Source organism: Aspergillus melleus (assembly GCF_016097325.1).
Source record: "Aspergillus melleus strain CBS 546.65 chromosome Unknown contig3, whole genome shotgun sequence".
Classification (NCBI taxonomy): domain Eukaryota; kingdom Fungi; phylum Ascomycota; class Eurotiomycetes; order Eurotiales; family Aspergillaceae; genus Aspergillus; species Aspergillus melleus.
Genome location: NW_025763372.1, coordinates 1300957 through 1328024, shown reverse-complemented (window position 1 = coordinate 1328024; position 27068 = coordinate 1300957). Strand labels below are relative to the sequence as shown.

The following is a 27068-nucleotide window of genomic DNA, read 5'->3' as shown; positions in this document are numbered from 1 at the left end:
ATGCACTAGCCGAATTTACCGGAATGTGAAGTTAATCTGCGCAGGGAAGAACTGGATGTTTGCAGTAAGGGTCTTGAGCGACAAGTTCCGGCTGGCTGTGGCCATTCCGAATCATGCTCCATTCGTCTCCGTCTCCATAAGCTATTCACATCCCGAAGACCTAGGATGACATATCAACCTTAGAACTTTGTGCAATCCATGAACAGAGCCTCACGATTATATACCATGCTATCTTTCGGCTCTCTAAACTTGAAGTCCGACATATCTCTACCAACTTCAGTCTATGCATCCACTACCAGAACAACCCTCTCAAGCAGGATTATACCCCTTACTCCAATCCACACAATTCAGATCCAGCTTCGTCCGATCTACGTTCCGACACGTCACCAAATTCGACCCGTTGATGGACCGAATATCGACATCCTTCGCCTCAATTCCTGAACAGGTCTCCGGACTAGAACAGACCAGATGCGCAACTAGCGGCGCAAACACGCGATTCGTCCGCCCCCGGATATTATGGAACTTCACATCGGTGATGTTCAATTTTGCCTGGTCACAGATCAGCCCCCTTTCAAACCCTCGAAATCGAAACGAGAGGGACAAACCGGATGCTTAAAGCATTCCTCCTCATCATCCTGCCCATAGCACTGCGTGATAGTCAACCCGTAATCAACATTATCCAACCACATCGTATCGTAAGTGACATTGCGGACGAGCCCGCGACCTCCACCACCGACCAAACTAGTGGATTTCTCGGAGTACGCGTCAGGCCATACTTTGATACGCGCGCCCTCGGACGAGTTATACATGCTCACGTTGAAGACGTGGATGTTCTCGACGTAGTCGACGCGCGAGGGGTACTGGCCCAGACTGCCGACTGAGATGCCGTGGGTGCCATTGCAGTGCATATTGCGGACGGTGATGTCGGTGCTGTTGGGTTTGAAACTGACGCAGTCTGTTTTGGTACAAGGAATTTAGTTGTGGGTTTGGGGGCGTAGGTAAGAAGAACGACAGGGAACCCAGAGGGAGTAGAAAGAGGACAACAAACCATCACCATTATTCACCGTCGAGTTCTGGATCGTAATCCTCGTCGAGCGATACGTATCCCAACCGTCGGTATTCTTCTCGAAATTTTCATTATCGCTGACCGAATACATATAGATATTATGGAACGTAACATCCGCCGAGTCCATCACAATATTATGCCAAAACGGCGAACTCAGCATCTTCAGGTCCGAGATCGACCCGCCCTGCAAGCCCGCCGTGGCCAGGAGAATAGGTCGTTTAATAGTCTTGTCTTTCGCATAGGCATCCCACCACGGCTGCCCGTTGCCGTGGATTGACCCGCCGCCGTAGACATTGACATCCTTACCGCCTAGCAGGACGAAGCTGGTGCTGTTCTGGAACTCGAGGTCGAAGGTGTGGTTCTGCCAGTATGTCAGGTCATCGGAGAACTGGATCGCGCCTTGGATGTCGAGGTCGACGTGCGAGAGATGCGTGAGGTTGAGGGCTCGGCCGATTAGATAGTTCTGCTCTCGTGGGAAGAGAACGTGGCCGCCATGATTGCACGCATTGACGGCTTCCAGGAGGTACTCCGAGTCGTCGGTGGTGTGGTCATTGTGGCTCTCTGCTACGCAGGTCCGGTTGCGTGCGGGGGAATCCCTGGCGTGGAATGGTCGAGGCGAGCGAAGGCTTTTCAGAAACGATTCAGGAACGCTGACCCTGTCGGAGGCAAGGGATCCTGAGAGTAGACTTGCTACTGCTAGGGTTAGGGCTAGTGCGGGGGACTTCATCTCTAGAGAATTGGACTGTCGAGTGTAGACATCCTCCCAGATCCGACTCATATGCTGAAGGCCTCTTTATATAGATAATCGCCAGATCCATACGAATTCTCCGCAGGCCATTCCTCCGGATTGCAATTTTCCGTCTTGTCTGTCGTGGCATTCGAATTCTGTCAGTTGTTTGGTTATCCGAGATCGTCGGATAAGGCAAGACTCCGCATTTTCCCCACGCTTTGTTGTTGTGGGGGAGTTTGCGGTGCGCTATGACGACATTTTCTGTTTGCTGCACTTAGTAGATCTAGATATTTGCGGTAAGTTAGAGGATAGACTGGGACTGGCTATAGTAAAAGCCATAGCTAGGGTCCTGGTAATATTTATAAATTGAATGTTGCGTTCATCTAACTAAAGAAAAAGGATTCTTGTTTGTGCATAATTGCTCCTATTAAATACTTTCACAGGCCACTATTTATTCTGTAGCTGGACCATTTGAACTCGATATGAGTAATATTGGCTCAACCCAAACAGGACTAACTGTGCTCGAAAGAGGTTGATACGCCAAAGCCACGAAAGTCATGCCCAAACATCATAATCTGTCTGATAGGTCGAGACCTGGGCGTCTAGTTCTTAACGGATGATGCCGATAGAATTTGATAATGGCAGGTTCATTCACATCCAGACCGATGATCAGGTATCCTGGCTCTGAACTAGTGAAAAGGAACAATCTGGCGTCCAGAATATGAATCACATTTGACTAGTCTCGTGGTCAGGAGCAGCCTGCTCTACAGGAATGCTGAGAGGCTATATCGCTTTGGTCCAGACACAGAATCAAGCTGTATGTTATCTCTACTTCTTCCTTTATAATCTAAATCTGTGAGCACAAACCACTAATGAGGTCAGGTATTCTTATTCCCAGGGCCTTTCAGCATTGATCAGAAACACAACAGGCTATCTCGTGGCCAGCATGGCGATACTGTGAGTGGATCTTATCCTGATGTTATTATCCCTTCAGATCTGATCATTCGTTCAACAAGGCATCCTACTATAAACAACAACGTGCTCGACATCCTTGCATGCAAGTCACAAGACTGTCTGGTGATTTCGCAGTATCTTATTTTCATCTTCATTGTTTGTGGCCTGTGGGTGATGGGTGTCATGCTGTATCATGTCTTGCCATGTCTCTCTTATTCATGGTAGATTGTTCTTGATGGGTAGGATCGTTGAAGCTCTTGTGGTATTATGCTGAATGAATGGGCTTTGTGAGCTCATTTCGGATTCATTTCGAAGGAATGTTCATCAACAGATAGTGATATGAGCATGATGAGCCCCTATGCTATGATGTTACTACCGATGCCGCATTCTCCCTGAATTTGAATCTGCAACCTCAGTTAATTTACTTTATGTGGTCATGAGAGTTTGAAGCCTCAGCTACATGCTTTGTATTTCTTGTCAAACGGTCTCTATCACATCCGATTGCTGTCATGAGCTTCTTGCCACAAGGGAGAAATGGTTAGCTGTGCCAGTGTTTCAACTTCATTTGTTTCTGCTCCAAAATAACTGGAAATTATCTCTAAGTATCCCTATCAAACTAATATACGGCTTCAACCCTTCCACTGAATGACTACTACCTGACTCGTTGATTGGTGGATAATTGTATTCCGACTGGAAGGAATTACTCCACTGGTTACTAGGTAACTCAGGCTCATTTAGGGGACACTTCACAAGGAATTCTCTAGCTCGTGTCTCTTTCGCTACAGATCCCACAAGAGAATGATCAATGACATGCTTCGGAGCGAAGATATCTCAACACCCGCGATACCGAGTGATCCATAGTCTCCGAGGCCCACAAGTCTTAAGGATGGAATTTTATTTCCACTTATTCCTAACCATGCATCATGAAGTCCAATTTTCCATGGTGCTCAAAGACCTTTCGGCATGCTAGCATATATTTCCATCGAGCTGCGATGTCGACCAACACCCAAAACCAGAGACAATCTAGTGGTATACAGAACGAGTGTCACCTAGTAAATATCAGACCATCGCTCTCGCATCTCTGGCGTGATCCCTGCAACTGTATGCGCAAACTCTACTCCCAACCAACTGTCCCAGTCCCAGTCAATCCAATCCGAAAACGGAAATGCGTGATCCCTACGTTCATTCCACCGCAAAATGGGAGATATATACTCTCCCAGGAAAGAATTAACCTTCAGCGCAATGGGATCGTCTCGTCTCCGATTGAACAGGGCGTGGGCGAAGTCAAAAAATACCACTTGAGGGTGAGGCTGGTCGCTCGTTGGCGAACGGATGATGACATTTCGTGGCTCGACGTCCAAAAGCAATAGATCCTTTTCATAGATCCGACTTTCGAGATCTACGATTGATTTCATGATGTGCTGACGGACTGGCTGGGGGAAGGACTTCGGGTCTGCGTTTGCAAGTGTAGTTCCCGAAATGTACTCGATCAGAATCATTCGAACGGTTCGTGTTTGTTCTCCATCTGTAGGTAGGTATAAGGAGTAAGATCCATAGTATTTCGGGATCGAGTGACCCTGCAGCTCGCGAAGCACTGGATACGCGTTTGCCTCATGAGTGTAGTACTTGTCCATGCAGGCGAACTGGTTGAGATAGCCCTCGTCGTCATCGAAGTAGACCGGGTCGTATACTTTTGCAACCAGCTTGGTGCCCTTGCGAGGAGGTAATGGAGACGTTGACGATGACAACTGGACAGTGAATACCTGGGAGTTGTGCTCATCGCCTCCCTTTAGGATGTCGATAATCTCAAGGCTGATAGTGTCATCCCCCTCTTTGCCAGGCAAAGGGGGCCACTTTAAGCATCGATCGACTGGGTCCATGTGCTGTCTTTCGGTTCTGTCGCTTTCACTATTGATGCAGCAGTCTCTGGCCACCAGAGTCGGAGGTGGAGGAGTGTGAGATTTTGCATCAAATTTCCATCCGGGGATGTACGGAACTGGAGGCTTAGGATGCTCCATCGGAGGAAACATCATTGGTGGCGGCGGGAAGACGATTCTGTCTGTGTCCATTTTCAATAAGAACACACGCGCAATCTGAACTCGGCGGGGGTTTGAAGGAGGAAAAATCGGCAATTAGGGTGTGAAGCCCCTTGCTTCGCTGGCGAGCTTAGGCACTACAGTATTCTCCAACTCCCCCCTATAGATTCTGTGAGCCTGGGCGCTGCAAGATTGATATACGAGCAAAAGAATCCTGTATAAGTGCGTGGGTAAGACAGGGAGGAGAGTGTGGGCGCGCGAGCAAGTACGCTTTGACTGCTGGCATCGTCCGCGAAGCCCTACGGGCTCCTTAAATAACGCTAACCACTAGCTGCCGAAGGCTTCCATCTTGACGAACAGAACGCCCTGGACAGGCATCATCCGTTCGCGAATTTAATAAACAGTGCTATAATATACAGAAGCAGACCGTCCCAAAGATTGGTAGAATCGAGGGCCAGGGGGCAATTTCGTGTACATACGAGGGACTGTACGTTCACGCGGCAATGAAAGTGATATATGCTACAGCAAAAGATTTGTAAATTTTTCTTCTCTAATCTGCTTATAAAGAGCCATTTCCAAGCCCGTTCCCAGGTGGAGAATCCCACCAAGGCTCGATATCCGATAAACTGGGCATTGTAGGGTCGTCGCCAAACGCATTGGCACCTCCCAACTGACCGAGTCCGGGATTGTCCAAAGCACCCGAGAGCAGCTGCAGATCAGAATTCCGGATCCAGTCGAATTCGCCCGGTTGGCAAGCACCCGGCTGCCGGCTGGGATCTAGCGGTGCTGCGGCGCGAAGAGGATCGGTTTGGTTCGGTAGTAACGGACCAGGGGCTTGTAACGAGTTCACCGGCATCGGGAATGGATATGAGACATGCTCTCTTGGCGCGGCGATTCGGGTCTTTTTTCGGGAAGTATTCGCTTCTGAGCTGCTGCCTGCCAGCTGCTGCGAAGATGGTTGCCGGCTGACTTGTCGCTTGGCACCGGAACGACGCATGTGCGCTTGCCATCTTCTCTGAAGACTGACAAGGAAGTCGCGCGTGCGTTTGGCGTTTTCGAAAGACTGGCCCAGTTCGTCTAGGGCCCGGAAGCAAAGGTTGAGATATGCGACCATTCCCGCGTTGCTGCTGCTACTGTCGCCACTGTTTCTGCTTGACGGGGACGAATTGGAAATAGTCACGTAAAGAAGCATCAGAGCTGCACTGAATATCATGGCCACAACCTGGTTGTTCATGCGACGGAAGGTGTAATGTTTTTCATAGAGGTGAAGAAGTCGTGCGATGGCGGTGGCGGACTCAACGCACATTCTTCGAGCATGATGATAGCCAGGTCCTTGACGCGGACTGCGTGGCTGAATGTAACTTTTCGACACCCACGGCCGATGGGTGAAAATGACGATTTGATGATATTGCATACTGTGCCAATTAGCCTGTGCCTTAGTCTGTTGTTTATGAAAGTCCCATGACTTACTGTAGCATGAGAAGATGGGGTAGTTTTGGAACCGTGTCGTTATCGAGGTCGATGTCCAGGGTTGAAGGCAAGTTGGCCTTCCAGGCGAATAGGTCATCTGTCACCTTATGGCACAACCTTTGGAGGTCGTGTCGACCAATATCGGAACAGCCATATCTATGTCGACATAAGCTCATGCGATTCAATCACCATTACGGAATACTTACAGAATATGACCAACGGGAGAGATTAGCTCCCAGAGGACAGCGAACTGTCTGCTTACAAGTTCGTTGGGATTTCTAACCCCATTTTTCGAAGGTTCTAGATCCCCTGGTAGTCCGTATGGGTACCATGTGCTTTCTTTCCCTATTCCCAGGCCCGACGCAGGTTTCGGAACGGTGATATCGCCCGCGTTCATCCGGAACGGTCGACCTAGGTAGAAACCCCAGAAGCTAAAGAAGTCAGTTACAAGACTCCCAGTCGGTAGTGCTCAGTGGCAGGGATCTAACTTACTGATCCGCTGTGTAGCTCCCCCAGAACGCTGTTCGCCGTACATCGGCTTCAAAAGCGCTGATGTCTCCCTTTTCCACATACGGCGTCATGTCAATGTGTAACCCAAGGTCAAATGCAAGCCTCATGGACATTCCTAGAAACTATTAGCCCGCGTGTTCCGCCGATTGTAACTCCAGCATACCGCTATACAGCCAACCACGCGCATCGCGGTTAGATGATCCTTCATGGCAACTCAAGATGACGAGTGCCTGTACTGTGGCGACACACGGCGAGTCTAACTCAATTTCAAGCAGAGCCTTGGCTCTGTCTGCAAAGAATTCGGATAATGACTTGGGGAAAGTGATAAAGGTCGGATGATACCGTGCCTCGAAGGCACTACCGATGGCGCACCTAGAATATGTCAATAAACAGTAATGGAAAAAGGAAAGTCGGGAGCATACATTGCGTTTGTAAGAACCTCCGAGTAGAATGGAGTATCGTCAAGCTCATTACGCCACTTCGACCTGGCAATCATATACATCTCCTTATCCACGACATAAGTGCTTGGGTTCTGCCATGTAAAATACAGCTCCACGAGATGATCCTCAAGAGCTTGATCCACAGGCTGTCCAACGCGCAGGTGATTCAGGATATCCTGTCCGTCATGACGAACAGTGCGCGCGTCAGGGCGTTGACGTTGCTGCGTAGCCGAGACATCCACCAAGTTCAGGTTCGAAGTGGCCCCGTAGAAGCGCAAATGACCATCCCCGGCAATTTTCAACGTGCCGATTCGATTCGAGATCTGCTCGATGACATCCTTTTCAGCCTCGTCTTCTTCCCCGCTGTCCGAGTCATAATCCCTATTATTCCATGTTTGCCCCAACAGCACACCGGGTTGCTGTTGCATATCTTGGGACAAGTGGAAGCTGTCGGGACTGAGACTATTCTCATGTGAACCGTTTGGTGCGCCATTGATATTCGCGTAGATAGTGTCGAGGCTCTCCGCTGTGGGAAGAGTGAACCCCCAACTTGGCGGCGGATAGTGGCTTGACAAGCCAGGATGAGCTCCGAGCGCGTTCATCGTCTCCTGGCTTTTCTCGGTCGCGGGAAGAATTGTGTGCGCAGAAGGGAATGCGTTCTGCGCGGGAGAGGGAACCCCGGCCACACTTTCAATCGAATCTATCCTTCTATCGAACGTAGACGGGGCGGGTGTATCTTGAGCCGGCGACGGCGTGGCGGCCGATTGCGAGCGCGCATGTTGCCTGCTCTGAGAATCCGTGCGTTTCGCCAACCCTCGAGGAATCTGAAGCGTATCCAATACTCTGTTGATGCCCGACTCATCCTCGGGGTTCATCAGGGGTGGTTCCAGCCCGTGATCGTATATAAACTGACACAGTTGGTCGATTCGGGCGGAAAAGAGCTCTGTCGCCGCTCGCAGTGACACTCTGGATGGGACGTGGTCAGCCCCTCTTCTTCGACATGTTACACAATGTCCTTAGACCACTTGCGGGTTCGGGCAGCAATTTCCCTGATATGGAGGGCGCAGAGTCAGGACTTACTTCCTTTTGTCGTCCCCATGTTGGTATTTGCATTCCTTGCCTTTTCGCTCACAGTTATGGCAATGGGGAGTCGCTCCGTCGCACTAAACATAGAATGTGTTAGGCGTGCATGCGATATTGTGGGATCGCAGGGAAAACTCAACATACTCGGATCTTACTCTCACGACAAGGAACGCAAGCGGTGGTGACATGCTTACGCGGAGCCCTTTTGGGCTTGGGGTCTGACTCCATGGTTCGAACGACTGGAGAGCTGCGACCGCGGGGAATGGTGGATTTCGCCCCGACCGTGAGAGGGAAGAGAAATGTTGCCAAAGGTGGTCGGGTGAAATGGATTCACGGAGCGAAAGCGAAGATAAATATGTGGTCAACCGACATCGAGAGAGAGGACAATCGACATAATCGTATGCAGTGTAAGGGAGGAGGGAGTTGGCATGGCACAGCAGAGTCCAGCTGGAGATGGTTGAGTCTGGGGAAGAAAAGGTGAAGATGGTTCAATGGCGGCGGGCGAGTAGTAATCGAGTCGCCGTGCGGGCCAGACTTTGGGGAATTTCCCCACTTCGCTGATCTTGGATTATGGAATTCACATTGTCTGCTTTACATACACTCATCATTTTGAGACTACTATATACTCCGCATTACTCACTACTAGACCTGGTAAATCACCAGTCGCTGGTGCGCTTGAGCGCCTCGTTCTGCACCACCTCAACCCAGTAGTTGTCGGGATCCAGCACAAAGGCCACATTTCTCATGCGTCCGTCCGTCAAGCGCTTCTTCCAGTTGACATTCAGCGACTCGAACCGATCGCAGGCGGCGTTGAGGTCGTCGACAGACACGCCTGAGGTAATTTTGTTAGCAACCGCAGCCCTTCGAACCCGTCCAGCCTGCCTAGACTAAATGGTGATACTTACAGATATGTCCGAATCCCTGGGGCTCGGTGTTGCCGTTGTGGTAGACCTGGCCCTCCTGGTTCTCGGTGCCATAGTTCCAGGTCAACTCGAGCAGACCCTCCCACTCGGCCACCGGGTTCTTGGCGTTCTCCTGCACCTGCGGGTTGGACTTGGGGTATCCCAAGAAGTACAGGTTGAAGCCGGCCTCCTTGTTCTCGGAAGTCCGCAGCAGAGTCATGCCCATGACCTCCTGGTAGAACTTCAAGCTGGTCTCCGCGGACTTGACTCGGAGCATGGTGTGGTTGAGTCGGTAGTTGCCGGGGTCGGTGGTAGCGCCGACATCCTCGTCGTGACGGCGGATGAGCTCGACCCAGTATCCATCGGGATCCTTAGCGAAAGCAATGCTTCGCATGCGACCCTCGGTCAGTTTCTTCTGGAACGGGTATCCGGCATCCTCGATTCTCTTGCAGGCCGACTCGATGTTATCCACGGAGATGGCGATATGTCCGAAGCCGCGGTGGGGTTCCGTGTTTCCGTTCACCACGCTGTAGTTGGGATCGCTCTCCGTGCCGTAGTTGTGGGTGAGTTCCAAGAGAGCGTTTCGATCCGTGAAGTGCCGGTCACCACCCTGCAAAGAGTTGGGGCCGTTGTAGCCGAGGAAGTAGAGGGAGAATTTGGCTTCGGGGAAGTCCAGATACTGGATCTGGCTAAGACCAAGGAACTTGTAGAATTCCACTAGAAACCACAGCCATGAGCATTATGGCCGTCGACCGGTCGAGGGGGGAGGTTAACGCACGGGATTTCTTTGGGTCCTTGACCCGGATCATAGTATCTATTTAAAGAGATACCATTGTCAGCCATTAACCATCAACCATTGGAGGATCGTCTATCACTTACGGTTAAGCTTATACTGGGAAGTGTCGGAAGCCATGGTTGCGAGGGTTCTATTGGTTCCTGCAACAACCTTGTGAGCGAGAATGTCAGATGGGTGGGGAAGAGAGAAGGAATCGGAGGGGCAGCCCACCTGAGAAGATCGAAGGTAGATTTGGGCTGAGGACCCGGATGGAAGATGGACGAAGGGAGGAAAGCGCACGCCAGGCGAACATAAGGAGGGGAGGACGAGGAGGGGTAAAGGAGAGAAAAAGTCGAGATGATTAAGTCTGGTCTTAGTCCCAATTAGTGAGGGGGGAGAAAAAGCTATGACGTTATGTCTGCATGGGGAAGGCGGTGTCAGTGGGCACTTTGAAGCTATCCCAACCCTCCCCAGTAGTGTCTCAAGAGCCTCAACTCGCAGACCGCTGAATCCTGCGCGGATCAAGTGCGCTGGGCAGGATTCCGTGTCTTCCGAAACTCCACTGCGCCTTTCTTTGCTTACACCGTGTACACTCGTACATCTGACCCACCGTAACCAACCTTAACCAACCATAGAGCCGGAGAACCATATCACCAGTCTGCGCTGCTCTAGGCTGCTTCGGTGAATCCTTTAAAGGCGCTGGACGTCTCTCCTTGGGCTTGGGCCATGGGATCTTCTACAGATGCACATACATCCATTTCTAATAATCAGTCTAACTACCCCGGTTAGAGCTGTTCAAGTTAGTCCTAGAAATTAAGACTGCGACCGTGAGGATCCAGGCATGCCCGGTACTAGGGTTCCCACTCTGGTGGCCATGGTAGCCGTGATCTTGGGTGTTTTGGTCGTCTACTTTGAACTCTCTCGTGACTTCCTTGCCCAAAGAAGCGTCGAGTATGGGTTTCCATCACTCGGGGTGTTTTCTCTCACATCAACTGTTGTCGACCCTGTCCGCGATATCAAATACCTGGGCATTCGTTCAGCTGGAATTGAGCATTTTCATGAGATTTTCTACGCAGAGAGCCCAACCGGCGAAAAGCGATTTGCGCCACCGGTCCCCGTAGAGCCTACTAGAGGATCGATCGTCGATGCGACACGTCCTGGGGCCTGGTGTCCCCAGGGTACTGGAGATATACTTCCTTTCACGAGTCGTGTGGCCAACATCAGCGAGAATTGCTTAGGTTTGAGGATCGCCCGGCCCAGCGGCGTGAGCAAGAATGCCAAATTACCGGTGGTAGTATGGATCCATGGAGGTAAATAATTCAAGTCCTTGTCTTTGACACCTCACTCAATGGAAGCCTAGGCGGTCATGCGTTGGGTTCCGGGTCCGATGTCTTATACACCCCAGATGGCTTGGTCAAGCAAGCTGCGGCAGATGATCGACCTTTGATATACGTTGCGATTAACTATCGCTTCGGCTGTAAGATTTCGCTTTCCAAATCATGATAGCAACTGCGCGTCTAACTAAAAGATATAGTGTTCGGCTTTGCAACAAGCAAGGCAATGATCGAGGCCGGACAGACGAACGTGGGTCTTCGTGACCAACGGGCCGCTCTTGAATGTACGTTCGGGATCGCATTCTCTTCCGAGTACACACTGAAATTCTTCACAGGGGTTCGAGATAATATCGAAGTGTTTGGTGGTGATCCAAATAAAGGCAGGTTCTGTGGAAAACGTCGATCATCAGGGTCTAGAACTGACACCGGCATGAAGTGACTGTCCTGGGACAAAGCGTAGGAGCTAGCGATATTGGCCTGCAGTTGACAGCATTTGATGGAACGCAAGGGGTTTCATTCCAGCAAGCAATGTAAGTTACCTGCATTGAAAGGCTTTAATTTCCCGCTAAGCTCGAACCCTTCACCAAGAATGATGTCGGGCGGTCCAGGCCTGAACTTCAATAGCAAGCCCGATCTTGTCGCAGAAAACACCGCAGCAATCGCAAGACAAGTCGGATGTACTGGGGATGGCGATTCTCAGTCCTCGAAGGTCCTGGAATGCCTACGGAATGTACCCTTTGAAACACTGGCCAATCTCTCCGTCACGGCTTCTCGCGCCGCTCGCCCACCTTTCGGTGAGGGTTTCTTCTATCCAACCATTGACGGCGACTTTATCCGCGATCGGCCATCCCAGCTGTTGCGTGCAGGTAAATTTGCCAAAGGAATTCCGGTGATTGGCTCCTGGGTAACGAATGACGGGGCCTGGTATGCATCCCCTCTGACGTCGACCGACGAAGACGTGCTGAGTAGCTTTGGGCTGTGGCTTTTCAATCTTTCGAATTCAACCAAGCAACGAATGCTAGAGCTCTATCCACGTGAGGATTTTGAACACATGGTTCGAAATGAATCCGACGGTCCGGTCTCCGCACAATACTACCGCGCCGCGCAAATGAATCGGGATATCTGGTTCACGTGCCCCGTTCTGGACTTTGCATGGCAGTACGTCAAGAATGGCGGCGTGGGGCCTTCCCAGGCTCGAGTCTACGAGCATAACTCTACTAGGTTCACCCCTGTATTCGAGAAGATGGGCGTTCCGTTGTGGCGGGTCGCTCACCTGAGCGATATCCCGTACGCCTTGAACGTCCAGCATCTCGAGGGTGGTGCAGATAACTCTGCCTCGCAGCTTGCCTTGGCCCGGGTGGTGAGTGGAGCCATCACGGATTTCGTAAATACGGGGACCCCAGAGAACGAGGCTGGTCAAATCAAGGGATGGCCTGCGGTCTTTTCTGGCGCAACCAGTCAAGACTTGGCCGGGGAGTCTCCAAGCGGGCTCTCGATCCAGGTGTTTGGGGGTCCATACGGGACAGGTCCAGCGAGTTTGAGAAAGGATACGGATGTGGACAAGGCTACTGAAGTAGAAAAGGCCATCTACTGGGCGCAACTATTCCGTAGATGCGAGTTTATCAATAGCGAGCGGATGCGGGAGGAGGCTGGCGTGTAAAATCTATACGAGCTACTAAGTCTACAATAGCTGATGTTATTCCGCTGCTTTCATACAGCAGTTTTACTTGATAATTTAGCAGTCATGCCGGTTCTACTGACATAGTCGTCTTCCCAATGAACCTTGGGGTTAAAGAACTACCTGTGTACTCCCCGAAAAATTGGTCACCCGTAAAGTAGGGCTGCTGCCATTTCCTACTTGAACACTCTTGCCCGGTACATTGCTTCATAGACTGGTTTCTCCATCCCAAGAGCTAAGGTGTAAGCCTAGCCATTGCACCTGATCCGACTTACATCGCAAACTTGTCTTACTGTTCGATCCCAACCATTTTTTATATATATGGAGAAGATATGCTTAAATCAAATTATCACAGTACGTAACACGACAGAGTAGAGTTCAACTTTCAAAAGCATACAGTTATTGGCAGCTACATACCGACAACCCAGAAGTTATAGGTAATGGTTACATGTACATGGCTCTCGCGTCTGTAGTATCTGATCAGGCGGAAACAGGCATGACGGCACAGAACGGACTTAGTCTGTGTATACGTAGAATCAATAATTGAATCAAGGATACCTCTTCTACAAGAAGTGTTAGATTCAAGTTACTTCATCTGGTAAGCAGACATGTGAATGATTGTTGCCGCATATACTATACTTCACCATCTACATCTAGTTATATCTCGTACTATAATACTCCGAAGAAGACCCGGGATTTCCCGAAGGCGGTGACCCGAAGTGGCACCTCCCAAGGCGGAATGACGGCAGGGCACTTTCTGCCGGACGATTGTTGTCTTCCTCCGTCACACTTTCGCTTCCCTGCGCTTGACTGGATCTCATCTTCTCCTCTTGCTTTTTTCCCAAACCTCGTCCTTCCCATCGGATCGGCTTCTTGCAGCTTCCTCGGCGCTGGTCGCATTGTCAATTGGCCAAGGTTGGTAGTTTGATCCCTTGTTGTCCCTCCCGATGGAGCCCCCCAGCACCCCCGAGCATCATTTAGATCCATCCATCCATCATTCCATGCGCGCCAGCCATCCATGTGCTTTGTTGGCACTTGGAGATTGTCTTTACGCTTGGCCCCCTTTGCGACTTCCATGCCTTTATCCCCACTTCCTCTACTCTTGCATTTTCTCGCTGCTCGCTGCTTTCTTTTTCATTTAGTGGCGCAATTGGTTCGGTCCTTCCAGGACCGTGCCGCTTGTTTCCCCCCATGGCACCTTTCCCCACGCTCTCGAGCGTCATTTGAAGATTTCTTCTCGTGTCCTAACAGCCTTTCCGTCATGGGTGGCTGCGAGGTCCTAAAATCGGGCGTGGAATGAACGCGTCACACTATTTCCTCCGTTGGGTTTCGCTCATGCGCCCCCGAAGGGACTGTCTCTTGTGTATCTCTTGTGCCACCGATCCGTTCAGTTGTACCTCGTGTCGGACATATTTGTTTTCTTTAGTCTATAACACATCTTCCTGCCCCCTTTGCTCATTCCTTTCTTCGTTCGTTCCTATAAAGCGTTCTGTTCTCCCTTTCAGCTCTCCCTCCGTTATCTCACTTTCCCGCGAATAAAATGGCTGAATATCAACGTCCAGTTCATCCTGGCCCGTCGTGCCAACACAAACTCACTAGCGTTTGTGACATCCCGCATCGTCCGTACTGGGCACAGAGTCAAGTTCAATACGCACAAAATCTTCTAGAGTGCTCGGGTGAACCGATCGAGTACGACCACGACGATCGAGATTACTGGGACAACTGTTTCTTTTTCCCCGAGGACTGTTCTTGGTCTCCTCCCAAGGACTGGATCGTTGAGCAGCACGACCCCAACTACGATCTCACCCGCGACTACCCCTACGACACCATGATTCCCGGATTACCGGACATCAAGATGCTGGATGCGGAGGCCCTCAGCGACCTGCTGGAGGACAACCTCTCACCGCCGGAAATCACCTCCATTCTGTATGGTACACTTCCTTCACTGATCCGGCTTCCGTGTCACTGCTGACGAGTCCATAGAGTATTCGCGACCAACGGCGCCATCTTCGCCTCCGCGTCGTCTCTCCCGCTGCGACAATTACGCAACCTAAGCGCAACCTACGGCGCTGCCTACACCTGCTACGCCAAGAACGCGTCCAGCGGCAACCTAACGGGTGTCAACCCTGCCAGCCATCCCTCGTCCTACGTGACCGCCCAGTCCGTGTCCCTAGGCGACGTAGGGTCCATCGTCTTCGAGCTCGACGACTTAGTCGCCATCGTCACGCGGGTCGCCGATAAAGTCCTCCTGGCAGCCGTTGGACCCTCCAAGATGAAGCCCGTAGGACCAACCCACGCCCTCAACGGCACCTCGAACGGATTTCGACCCGGAACCACGGACGGACCCACCAGTTCCCAGTTCGTGCCCCCCAATGGCACATCCCTCCATCATCCGACATCCACCAACGGCACCCCGGACAGCATCTCCCGCAACGACGGCGAACCCCACCTCCAGAGCGACGCGCACCTCGAAACGCAATATGAAATCGACCGCAGCAGCGACCTCGCGCGTCTCTCCAGTCTTAACCTCTCCGCGTCCCCAGCTATTCTCCTCGCCCTGGAGTCCAAGTCTGCTGCGCTAGGGCGGTTCCTGAGCCAGAAACTCGAGGACCTCGATAGTCCTGAAGATTTTTGATGAGACACGTCTCTATCATCCTCTTATTGCTTTTGCCTTTAAGTACTTTCTATCTACAGTACAGCCCGTACATCCATTGGCTATGGTTTCAGACCTGTGGTTATTGTTACACCAGGTACTTATCTTGCATGTTTTGTTTTATTATTGAGCGACGTTATGGCGTATTTAGTTTATTGCACTCACGCTTGGTTTCGTTTTGATCAAGTGTTTCATCAAATCATCATACCAATAAATATACCTAAGTATATTTAGTATCAGAATCAACCTATACTTGGGTAGCATAGTAAGACATTGCAAAATAAAAAATGAAAGGACATATTCCAATTAAGAGGCTAAGTACTGATATCAAAAAAGATGACTAAGAAAATATTCACAACCCTATTAACTAAGAAGAGTAAGTAGATAAGTAGGGTAAGGTAAGGCAAGGTAGAATAGATAGGTATCTCATGATATCTTTGCGGGTTCATCAATTGAGCGCAAATAAAGACACATTCAATAAAGATAAAGATCAAATGAACAAATAAAGGGAAACAATTCCCATAATCCGTAATCATATGCAATATAGAAAGTTAAACCCGTCCGTCAATCACATATTATGCTTTCTCGCCGGCGGGAGCTGAAGCACCGGCTCCGCCGGAAGAAATCACTCCCTGGGTTTGCGCCGAGCTTGCGGTGTCGGCGCGCGTGATCCCGGGAGGAGAGGTAGACGGGCCTGTTTGGGGTGAAGAGGCCTGCGGCGACGAGGTAGCATCCTGGCTGGCGGCAGATGCCTCGCTGTGCTTTTCGGAGTACGCGGGAGGGTGGTTCTCCGTGGTGCCGGCGGCGGCAGCGGCGGGGGCACCGCCGACAGCTGGGCTGGCAGGTTGCGAGGTGGCGGTTGGGGAGGCGGCTGCGCTGGTCTGGATGGCCGTGGGGGCCTTGGTGCACTCCTTGATGGCGTTGTACCATTTCTCGGCGTCGCTGGGGGTCGGGGCTTTGAAGTTCAGCTCGGTGTTGGTGTGGAAGGCGTTGCCGACTTTGCCGCTGGAGACATCCTTGCCCTTGACGCTGAACTTGACGCCGTCGATGGCGCCGAGGACGCAGTCCGGGAGGTACAGGGACAGTTCCGGGGTGGGGTCGCGGCGGAAGTCGTCGTTGTCTTTGAATTCGTGCAGGTAGCGAGCCACGGTCACGACGTAGTAGCCGGTGTTGAAACCCTTGATCATGGCCCGGGACTTGCGCTCCAGGGATCCCTCCATCAAGGGCTTGGTCGCGCGGTGGTCCTGATTGGGGAAGGTAATGTTGCTCAGGGACCGGGGCGGAGCGTCAGGGTCGACGAGGGTTTGGTGGTTGTTGGTGATGAAGTTGACCCATTCGAAATCGGGGGGCACTCGCTGGGCAGCGCCCAGCATGTCGGAATACATGGTGCGCTGACGCTCCAGTTGGTTGTTCACGAACATGACGAATTGCTCCATCGATCCCTGGATGGTCTGCACAACGTGGGCCTCGAATTGCTGGAAGTTGTTCTGGACCGCAATGATGTCCTGGCGGTTGTTGTTCTCCTCGATGACCTGCTTGTTGAGGCGGTGGTTGATGCCTCGGCGCAAGATATAGGGGTCATGGTGCTGGTCGACCTTGTTTCCGGCGGCCGCATCGAAATGGGCACTCTGCTGGCCAAGAAGCTCGATGTGCTTCTGGGTGATGCCTCTGGCCTTCTCGACGGCTTTTGCGCTCTTGGAGGCGCCCGTCTGGAGCTCCTTGGACTTGTTCTTGATCTCTTTGTGCAGCCGTTCGAGGGTCGGGGAGATGGATCCCCGGATATTCTTTTCGGATTCCAGGTACATATTCACCATTCCCTAGCAGCGATCCTTGCGTCAGCATTCAGTCCAATCCATTCAGACCGCAAACCAGAGGACCGTACCTGAGTATTCGAGCGGATGTTCTCAAACCAAGCCGCCATTCCACCCGCGCTCTGGGAGAAATGGTGTCCTTCCTTGAGCGGGTCGCTCACAGTCTGTCCCCCAACGTCAGCAAGTCAGTTTTCATCCCAATGTCGACCAGAAGAAAACTCCAGGAATCCATCCGCACCTTCAACACCTTCTCATAATCCTTCGACTGCGACTTCTGCGCCTTCGCAGTCACCGCGACGTAATCTTCCAGATAACCACACATATGCTTCCAAGCTCGGAGACGCTCGAGGAGGAGGTTCGTCGTCTATCGGCGATCGCGCATTAGCCATTGTTCGCAGCATTCTACCACATCCACCTCCGACCGGAGCTCTGGCAGACTTTACCTCGTTGGTGTCGGAACCCGGGATGGCCTCGTCGTCACTCATCGAGGCGCGGCGATCGGGCCCAATGGAGCTTCTCATGGTCGAGGACCGATGAGGAAGCCTCGTGTCTATCGGGCTGCTTGTCGCGGACATGATGTCGGGTGGCACGAAGCAGGGAGAATTGCACGAGGGCAGAAAGGAGACAGGAACCAGGAACACAAAACAATTCAGAAATTGAAAGGAGAAGAGAAGAAAAAAAGACCGGACGGTGGTGCCTGCAGGGAGCGGGCGCAGTGGAGGTCACCGGAAGCGCGGAGTCAAGACTAGTTTCGACTATCGATAATTACAGTTGTTCACTTGTTTCGTTAGTCTTCTTTTCGTTTTCGTTTCCGGTCGAAGCGGAGAGGGCGGGGGGGAGGAATGAGGGAAGTGAGCAGGAGTGGGCCGCAAGCAGCTCAGGGGAGAGTATGTAAGACGGGGTAGGGAATTGATTTGAAATATAACAGAATGTCTCCTGATCTTCACAGCAAGAACTTACCGGATCCAGCAAGAATGAGTGTAGGGGAATGAACCAAATTGATGAGAGGAGATGAAGAGGAAGAGGCGAGAAGGGGAGAAGGAAAAGAGTGGAATGAAGAGTGATCGACGGGCGGCGGATGAGGTCACCGCTGCTTTGCCCCTCATCGGCATCACTGGGCCTGGATTCTGGAACGGTGGCTTGACCCTGCCACAAAACACATCTACATTTTGATAATGCAAGAGAATCGTGTTATGATCTCATTGCCTGCATTCGTTCCAGAGATGTGATGTGTTATTTTTCGCTCTCGTATCGCTCATGCAAAATATATGCTGGTGTAATAAAGATACAAAAGATGTCTGTATATACATAACTCATGCAGACTCCATGTCGTTCGTCACTTGGTGTCGTCTCAGTCCCATTCTTCTAACGAAATGAGAAATCCATGTCCCAGTTAATCCAGTCCCGTCTATTAGTGGTAAAAGAACGCCGAATGTAAAAAGAAAATCCCTGCCTCTAATGTGTATGTGCGCGCGATGATAAACATATTCCACAATCCTCCACGCATGACTTCCTCTAAATTTTGTGGGTGATTCGGCGTCCAGCGCCATGATTCCGATATTATGTGATTGGGCTGACCAAGGCCGATTGTCTAGTATGATATCCCCTGTCGATTATACCCGAGCTCGGGCCTGCAAGAGACGCAATCGTCGTTCGTCGTCCTCGTGGCTGTGGGAGCGGGAGTGAACGAGCCCCGGTCGGTGATGAAGCACGTCCATCGAAGGATAGTAGGCCCCGTTGCCCCGTCCCGGGGAGCGCAGGTAGGCCTGCTGAGGGGACTGAGGTGGCGGAATAACGTAGTCTCCCGCGATCACGGCCTGGTAGTCGGGCAGGTCGGCATCCCGGGGGCGCACGGTGGTACGGACGGCAGTCGAGTAACTCGGGACGCGACTGAGAGTTTCGACCTCCGCATACTGAGGGTGGAAGGGTGTAGCCATTCCCGAGGGAAGAGGGTCGTGATCGTGGTCGTGGTCACCCTCGTCGGAAGGCCGGCGAGAGAGGGTGGGACTCCCAGGGCTGTGAGAGTTGGATCCCGAGGAAGGCCCGAAATAATCGGGAGGCACCCCAAGTTGGCGGTTCTCGCTTTCGTGGTGTTGATCATGCTCGGACGGCGAGGGGTGATTATGTCTGATTCTATGAAGGGTCGAGAGACGGCTGTGCAGGGCGGACGCAGAGATATCCGTGTTGGTCAGGGCATTCATCGAAGCCAGATTTTCGGAAGAAAGGTTGCGACTCAGGGTGCCGAATGGAGTGCCAGGGCCGCTTCCAGGGCCTGGAGTTCGATAGCCGTTGGGGTCAAGCTCGCTGTATAGTTGATCAAATTGGTGTTCGCCGTAGAGTGGCGGTGCCTGTTGGGCAATGTCGTCGATCGCTCGCTGCGCCGACTGCGGGGTTTGATCAACCAGATTGTTGTTCTCGTCGATCGCAAGGTTCGGAGAAATGAAGACGGACACGGGAAGTGTGGCTCGCAACTGCGAACTGTTAGAGAATACATACACAAAAAAGTGAGCCAGGGTTAATCGCTTACCTCGCTGATGTGTCCGTCAGGGTTGAGTAACTGCACGCGGAACTTCATCTTGTGCCGGACCTTGATGCCCTTCGTGTCGGTGTCTTGCAGGCACCGGGTCAAAGTCTTGGGCAACTCCAAATGTCGCGTGAATTGATATCCTTCTGCAGCTTCGTCGATGATTTCCAAGCTTCCATCTGGGTCCAGTTCGTGCTCATCGGACAAAATTGTCCTCGTGCTCTTGTAAGTGTTGCGGATAGAGTCGGGGTCCTCGGGATTGAGGGTAAGGTCGTGACTCTCAATCAACTGGGAAACTATTTGGCCGATGCGAAGTCCTTTGAGAAGGGGGATGAGCTTGAAATCGACTTGAATACTTGTGCCGAAGATGACCGCCTTGGTCGGCGTGCTGATAGAATACTCGATCTTGTTCGGCCACACGTTTTCCACCGACTATACAGGGAATTAGTAACTGGAGCACACGAAAAGCGGCTACATGAAAAATCACTTACCATAGCGTGAGACAGCTCCAGGGCGCTGGAGTCTAGCGTCCGAATGATGCGCAGAGGCCGTCGCACCACAATGTCCTTCGCATACTTGCGACCGATGTCCGCCTTGAAGCGATATGTGACGTAGGTGTCGTTCAAACCCTCCACGCTCTCCGGCATCGACCCCTCCAGAACCAAGTCGAACGGATACTCGTAGTTACCACCCGGGAGAATCTCGGTTTTGCCTTTACCCGGATCTCTGAAACTCCAGGTCTTCTCGTAGAACACGCGTTCCCGCCATGATTTTCGGCCACCGCCCGCGGAGCTGGATGGGAGATGCCAACTAGAGTGACCCAGATAGTTAGTGGACGGCGGTCCCTATATTGCGAGGGGCCAACCACCTACCAGACACGAGAGATACCGGTTAAGTGCAGTCGGATATGCTTGATTGAGAGCGGCTCCGATAGACAAAGGATGAGTTTACCGCTCAGATGAGCACTAGCGGCTTCTTGTTCGCCACCTCGGAACACGATATAGTCTTCATCGAGACTGCGGGACAAGAAAAGACACGGGGTTAGCCAGAGCCGGGAATGACAATCGGGTTGCCGGGGGTATAATGCAGGCGTTCAATGACTCACCGGATGTCGAAGTATTTGGCATAACTCGCACTACCTCCCCCGCCAAAGAAACTGAGGGCCATGACGTTTCAACTAACAGCTGCAGACGAGGGGCAGCTGCCAGGAGAGGAGCAATAGGCCAGGATGGGTAGCCAAGGGATTCAAGGGTGTTGCTTGTAGGGGAAGGGAATGGGAAGGAGGAAAAGAGAGGGATTCACTGGAGTAATAAAACCCAGGAAATCGGAGTTCCCACCCAACGCGCGCCAGAAAGGGGAAAAAATCAAGTAAAAAAATTCAGAAAAAATGAAAATAAAAATCCGATGACACAGATCAGACGGGAAATTCGCAAAACGGAGTTGTGCCAGTAGTGATCTACCAGGCAAGCCGGGTCGACAAACGGGTCCCACCAAGGAGTCTTTTGCTGGTGGGGGCTCGCGCAGCCGTTTCCGTCACCGTCTCGAAAATTTGGTCGTTCGGAGGGGGGTTTTTTTTAATTTTTTTTTCTGTTAGTCCGGAAAAGTGGCGAGAAGCGGATCTCTCGGGCTTTTAGGTTAGCACGATGATGCGATCTTTCTGGCCCTGTCTGGCTTGACTAAGCCCACTAAGGGATGGGATAAAGATAGAATGAAGCGAAAGAAAGAAAGGCGAGGCTTTGGCTTTGAGCTGGAATGACCGGTCAGCAATTAGTCGATAAGGGATATCCAATGGTAGGAGGGAAGACACAAAGGGAAGGAATGACAGGATTAAAGAGAGATAGAAATAATCTAATCGTGATGAATCTCCATGAATGCAAGGATAAGAAAGGCGATAAGGAAGAGAAGAAAAGGGACAAACAGGGACCGGGCGGTATCGTCGATACGCACGCCATACGCAGGATTACGTCACATACCTGGAGTCAGTGTCACTGTCAGGTCTGTAAACAAAGGGGACGAGATCTCTTCTAAATATCCAATTCAAACTGCACTCCTAGGGATCGTCGGGTTTTATCTCGTCGCCATGAACTCGTAAGATCGACCCCCCGAGTCTAGGCGGCAGTCCGGTTACCCGGCGACTATAGATGTTATCTATAATCCATCTACCATCACAAGGAGCCAATTTCCCCGGGAAAAACGAATCACCATCCATCCTTTCACCATGTCCATCTTGGCACACGATACCGATGCTTAGCTCCTGCTCCCTCCATCTGTGATTTTTCCGGTTGATTAAGTGATTATTCTGCTGGCTCCGAAACGAGGCGTGACGAACAATCCCGGCTGGTCCATCTTTCTGCCTCGGGATCGTCAAGGCCGCATGATGTGCGATCTTAACCAAGTTCAACGGACAACTAATTCCAGGGGCAAATCGAGTTAGATTTCCGCGGGGACAGCCGACGGGACCTGACCATTCTGGCATTCTGGTTTCTTCAAGGACCGAGTCTCGTCAGTCGACGACATGTGCTCGGGCAAATGCCTCTACGGCGCGCATCCTGCCTATCCGTCTGACCCCGCGATACACATCATGCAGGACGAGGTTACACGGCAGCTATCGGAAAATATCTTTCCAGGACTGGATCGTCACAGTCACCCCCACTAGCGAGTAGTTGATGATCCTCTATCGGCGCGTGCATCGGCCCCCCGGTCCCCTGTGAAGGTACCTTTTGTCTACGTGTATGTGGTGTGTCATAAGGTGCTGCAGATCATGTCAGGGAGACAACTAGGGTGGCATGACATCCTCGGTAGCAGGACATACCACCTTATCCATGCCGGCAAACGCAGCTGAAGATGCTGAGGAAGAAATAGCCGAGATGACGGACTGAAACATTCGATTTGAATTCACATTTATTTTCTACAGTTGGCTCGTCAACCACCGGGCGGTTGGCATGAAAAGCTCAAGCTACTAAGCTCAGCTTTCGCAAGTCGGGCCCCAAGGTGGAGAGAGATGCAAGATGCATGCATGGCAACCAACTCCCAACACCGGGCCAAGAGCGGTGGAATGGCGTGCTGTTAACGACTCCACTCCGGATAAACCGACTGTCGGACTCGGACTCGAGACACTGGCTGTCCACTTTCTGATCAGGCGACGCAAATCAAGGGCATGATCTTTTCTAGAAGGTCCCTATCAGTTAAGACAAATGGCGGATGCAGAGCTTGTCATGTAGATCGAGGTACACAGTGTGCCACTGGTCTCACCAAGTCAACGAAGGCTCGAATGGAGCGCAATCACAGCCAAGACTTCCGGCCAAAGTCACCTCCCGTACTCGGCAATCATCTACGGCGCAGTGCCATCACCGCTTCACATGCATCCACGGCATGCAGGAGGGTTCAAAGGGACAGGGAGAGTGCCGTACTATCCTAATCCTATACCTGGGAGGCCAGCTCATCGTCAATCTCAAACGATAATCATCCGGCATGGAAGATTGTTCTCCTCTATACTTCCATGTAAAATACAGTACACCGTAGTACAGCCTTACGAGACTCGGGCAGTCCCGGGAGGTCAACATGTGATCGGGGAAAGTCGTACGGCCTCCGGGAGTCGCTGGTCGCATCCCGACTGTCAACCACATGCCCGACAATGTCATTCTTGTCATTCTTGTCATGAAGAACCCATCCGCTTCTTACTCCGGAAGTTGATCACGTTCGAGACAGACGTATTACACATCATTTTCGTAATCATGACGCTTATCCGATGGGAAATGCCTCTCGGCCCGCGAGGTTCAATGATCCCTTCACAGTTCACACAGCCTAGACCAGGGCCGAGACTGCAATATTGACGCAAGCACTATCAATGCTGATATCACGATCGGATTTCAGTTTGCGCAGCTAACGGACCGGAAAATATGATAAGAATTAAAACAAAGGTCCACTCCCTATACACGCACACGCCCTTTCGACCTTCCACATTGGTTGACGAAAGTTTCGGTCTTCCAAGGTACACAGTCCGCCGCATGTAGATCGTGGAACTCTCCATTTCCTGAGGATCACATTCGGTGAGCCGAGATTCCAGAACACATCGCTTTCCAGGGATGATATGCAGGGCCAGCCACTGATCACATCATCCGAGCCGGCCAAGTCAGTTAAGTGGGCCTAGCTTCGAGAACCAAGAACGCACTAGGCCTGTGGCGCGGACTGTCATTAAAGGGTGGTTTTAAGATTTCGCTCAACACGGAGGACACCATCCCGTAGATCATGGTGCAGTAATGGCCAGTATTGGAATTTGATAGCATCTCGACATGAACACCAGTCGGGTTGAGTGGAAGCAGGCGCACCCGGCACACCATTGTTGCATACGGTGCACCGCTACCTACCATTTCAAGGACCGATTGGCGCGAAGATCTTCTGCATTGGACATGCAACCTAGGAGAGGGGCTTGCATGAGGGCAACCCTCCACGCCATCATAGCACGCAGCTGTTTCAGTCTCTCAGCACCTAATCCTGAGCCCTGAGTCTATTGCTGTATACGGAATGCCGACATTGTTTCAACGTCGGCATGCCGAGTGCCCTCAAGGCGTCCAGAAGCGTTTCGCAATCCGGTGTCCCCATTCGGAATAGCCCTGCCAAGTCGCATTCAACCGAAGCTTGGATATCAAGTCTACAACTATGGACTCACGGAAGCTAGACAACGGGAAGAAAACTGGACCCAAATGAAAATTTGTGGTGAAAGTGGCGTTTCTATCTGACCACTCTACTTCACCTGGCCCGGCTGTCAAAACCATGGCCTACGGGATCGACTCTACCAAGGGACTTCAGATTGAAAGATAGGAGCTGGAAAATTAACCGCTACACCGTACACAAGGCTTGTGAGTCTATTTCCCAGCATCTGAATGGAGCACCAACAAGCCACGCAGTGCGCCAGGGACTGCACAGACAGCAGACGTGGTGCAATGCAATACCCACATTTGACTGGACCTTCCCGTGTGCCCAAAATATGCGCTGATTAGAGATTTTAGCTGTTATCAGCGGACTAGGTGCCTGAAAAGGGGAGGGAGGGAAAAAAAACCTGCTTATCGTGCCGGACTTGCGGTGGCCTTTCCGAAGCGGATTTTGCCGCGGCTCCACCAGGTACCTAATCGACGCCAGAAAGTTTGAAGATTGCTGAAACCTGAATAACACAACAATTCACCGGCGCCTAGAAGAGGGATAATGGTTTTTGCGGCTTTTCCGTCTATCATGCAACGGCGCACGATCTACCTAGTCTAAGGACTCGAGCATCAAAAGCTAAACCAATGACAGCTTTTGTTTGCCACACATGGCCAGAACCATCAAATGTCTCTCAAATTGCGTTTTCTCGCCGGCAATCTCGTTCTCTCTCGCTTTTTCGAATCATTCTGTGAAACCTACCTTGTTAGCGCGTCGGGCTACGTCCGACACAAGCACATTCTATTGGCCAACTAGCATAACACAACAGGTCATCGTGATCGCTGAATCGCACTAGACATCTGTATCAGACCCTAACAACAATTAGGGAGTTGGCTATAATACTTCGGAAACTGCTCCGAGGCCCGAATTCTCGATGGCAGATAATTTTCCGGAAGCGACGCTGACGCCGTGCAACTGCAATTTCTATCGGAAACACGTTCGCGACATGGGATCTAGATCCCGTGTGACCATGCGATTTTCGGGTTGACATTTCCAGGGACTATGCCTGAACAGGCTACCAGGACCCGGGAATTCGCCTCGACCCAACTTGGAGTCTCTTGGGGCGGATAGGATTGCAGATTGCAGACCAGAGGCACACGCTTTCCGCTTGCTATCAGCGTCGTTGGCGTTCGGCCATCCCGAGTATTTATCTATCGGTAGGCCGATGGCTGAAGTCGGGCTGTTTATCATTGATTCACCCGGGTGGCTTGTTGACTTGCTAGATATCTTTTTCTTCGGTACGAAAGAGCGGTAAAATTTTTGCAGATGTTCCCGAGTTCTACGGATATTATCGACCTCTTGCGCATGTCGGCTCAGCCCTATGCATATTTCCCTGTCGGTGTGAGGCAGGGTCTTGTGCGATAAGCAATCAGCAAACAAGCGGGCAAGCCCACACTTGACCACTGCTATCCTCCCTCTCCTCTCTTCTATATGTATCACTGAATTCAACAGCCCTACCATAAAGTTGTTAAACGAGTTTGTACTCGACTTTCGGAGTTGCAGCGCTACAATCTCAACCATCGCATATAGGAGAGCTAACATCCCTTTCAGAACCAGAGTACAGGAAACTTAGCGGTTCATCCCTTGATCTTCTTCACTGATCTTTGCCATTGAAGTGTCTACTCTCATAACATGATCTATCTAGATCGTCTTTCAGCATACAGCAAATGATCACCTGGAACAGTGTCAATGAAATCTCAATACGCCCACAGAGGCAGATCAAGAGGCTGTTCCATGTGCTTCGTCATCTGGCATCATCGGCGACCCATAACAAACACTATAGAACATACGTCCAAGACTACTAGTACTAGTACTAGCACCCATCAAGAGTATTAAACTATCTTTCTACTTCCTGTAACCATAGACATAATCTCCTTTACCTACCTCTCATCCCAACCCTAGACGTTCCACGGTCAATGCCATTCAGCGCTACCAGATAAACTACACTACACTTTGGTATAGAAAATCCTAGCTAGACATATACTTAGCTAGACCGTCAGATCCAAAAAAAAAACATCAACGTCAACAAAGAATCAATCAACCACCGCTTAAAGTAATAAATTATAGTACAAACTATGCTATATCATGCTAACGCCATTTATATCATGAACAGATAACACAGTCAGCCCAGAGACAGAAATAATAAATAGCCAAAAAAAGCAAGCAAGTCAGTATGTATGTATGTAGGTATGTATGCACGCAGATAATCCATATCCATCGAGAAAGAACCCCAAACAAGAGAGACATAGAGTAAAGAACTGTACTTATTAAACGACCATAAACATGGATCTCGAACCCGCAAGATCAAGTAGCCTGTTAGTCCCTGAGGCCCTTCCTTCCCTTCCTTCCGTAATTGACATTCCCTTTCAACGGGAGTTGTAAGGGAAAAAAAGGAGAGGAATTA

The 27068-nt window shown here is 51.2% G+C and overlaps 9 protein-coding genes across 9 annotated transcripts; 2 read left to right on the top strand and 7 right to left on the bottom strand.

Moving 5' to 3' along the window:
- Nucleotides 1-309: 309 nt before the first annotated feature.
- On the bottom strand, nt 310-1844 carry LDX57_005467 (uncharacterized protein; the record flags this gene model as incomplete). The annotated part of the gene is made up of 3 exons (XM_046087151.1): nt 310-549; nt 606-955; nt 1049-1844. The coding sequence occupies 3 exons, from the start codon at nt 1842-1844 to the stop codon at nt 310-312; spliced, it is 1386 nt and encodes a 461-aa protein (XP_045943118.1).
- A 1955-nt stretch (nt 1845-3799) lies between these two features.
- LDX57_005466 (uncharacterized protein) lies at nt 3800-4819 on the bottom strand (the record flags this gene model as incomplete). Its single annotated transcript, XM_046087150.1, has 1 exon — nt 3800-4819. One exon carries the CDS (start codon nt 4817-4819, stop codon nt 3800-3802), a length of 1020 nt encoding a protein of 339 aa, XP_045943117.1.
- A 526-nt stretch (nt 4820-5345) lies between these two features.
- LDX57_005465 (fungal specific transcription factor domain-containing protein) lies at nt 5346-6092 on the bottom strand (the record flags this gene model as incomplete). Its single annotated transcript, XM_046087149.1, has 1 exon — nt 5346-6092. One exon carries the CDS (start codon nt 6090-6092, stop codon nt 5346-5348), a length of 747 nt encoding a protein of 248 aa, XP_045943116.1.
- A 366-nt stretch (nt 6093-6458) lies between these two features.
- LDX57_005464 (transcription factor domain-containing protein) lies at nt 6459-8517 on the bottom strand (the record flags this gene model as incomplete). The annotated part of the gene is made up of 6 exons (XM_046087148.1): nt 6459-6687; nt 6749-6881; nt 6930-7138; nt 7189-8172; nt 8287-8369; nt 8434-8517. 6 exons carry the CDS (start codon nt 8515-8517, stop codon nt 6459-6461), a joined length of 1722 nt encoding a protein of 573 aa, XP_045943115.1.
- A 428-nt stretch (nt 8518-8945) lies between these two features.
- Nucleotides 8946-10104, bottom strand: GLO1 (lactoylglutathione lyase GLO1; the record flags this gene model as incomplete). The annotated part of the gene is made up of 4 exons (XM_046087147.1): nt 8946-9121; nt 9195-9908; nt 9970-10005; nt 10071-10104. 4 exons carry the CDS (start codon nt 10102-10104, stop codon nt 8946-8948), a joined length of 960 nt encoding a protein of 319 aa, XP_045943114.1.
- Nucleotides 10105-10807: 703 nt separating this feature from the next.
- Nucleotides 10808-12960, top strand: LDX57_005462 (uncharacterized protein; the record flags this gene model as incomplete). The annotated part of the gene is made up of 6 exons (XM_046087146.1): nt 10808-11276; nt 11327-11443; nt 11501-11584; nt 11636-11680; nt 11737-11830; nt 11889-12960. 6 exons carry the CDS (start codon nt 10808-10810, stop codon nt 12958-12960), a joined length of 1881 nt encoding a protein of 626 aa, XP_045943113.1.
- Nucleotides 12961-14518: 1558 nt separating this feature from the next.
- On the top strand, nt 14519-15613 carry LDX57_005461 (uncharacterized protein; the record flags this gene model as incomplete). The annotated part of the gene is made up of 2 exons (XM_046087145.1): nt 14519-14904; nt 14962-15613. 2 exons carry the CDS (start codon nt 14519-14521, stop codon nt 15611-15613), a joined length of 1038 nt encoding a protein of 345 aa, XP_045943112.1.
- Nucleotides 15614-16206: 593 nt separating this feature from the next.
- On the bottom strand, nt 16207-18017 carry LDX57_005460 (PH domain protein; the record flags this gene model as incomplete). The annotated part of the gene is made up of 4 exons (XM_046087144.1): nt 16207-17448; nt 17514-17606; nt 17681-17806; nt 17886-18017. The coding sequence occupies 4 exons, from the start codon at nt 18015-18017 to the stop codon at nt 16207-16209; spliced, it is 1593 nt and encodes a 530-aa protein (XP_045943111.1).
- A 1038-nt stretch (nt 18018-19055) lies between these two features.
- Nucleotides 19056-21133, bottom strand: LDX57_005459 (arrestin family protein; the record flags this gene model as incomplete). The annotated part of the gene is made up of 5 exons (XM_046087143.1): nt 19056-19913; nt 19970-20398; nt 20458-20776; nt 20839-20982; nt 21072-21133. The coding sequence occupies 5 exons, from the start codon at nt 21131-21133 to the stop codon at nt 19056-19058; spliced, it is 1812 nt and encodes a 603-aa protein (XP_045943110.1).
- Nucleotides 21134-27068: the final 5935 nt, after the last annotated feature.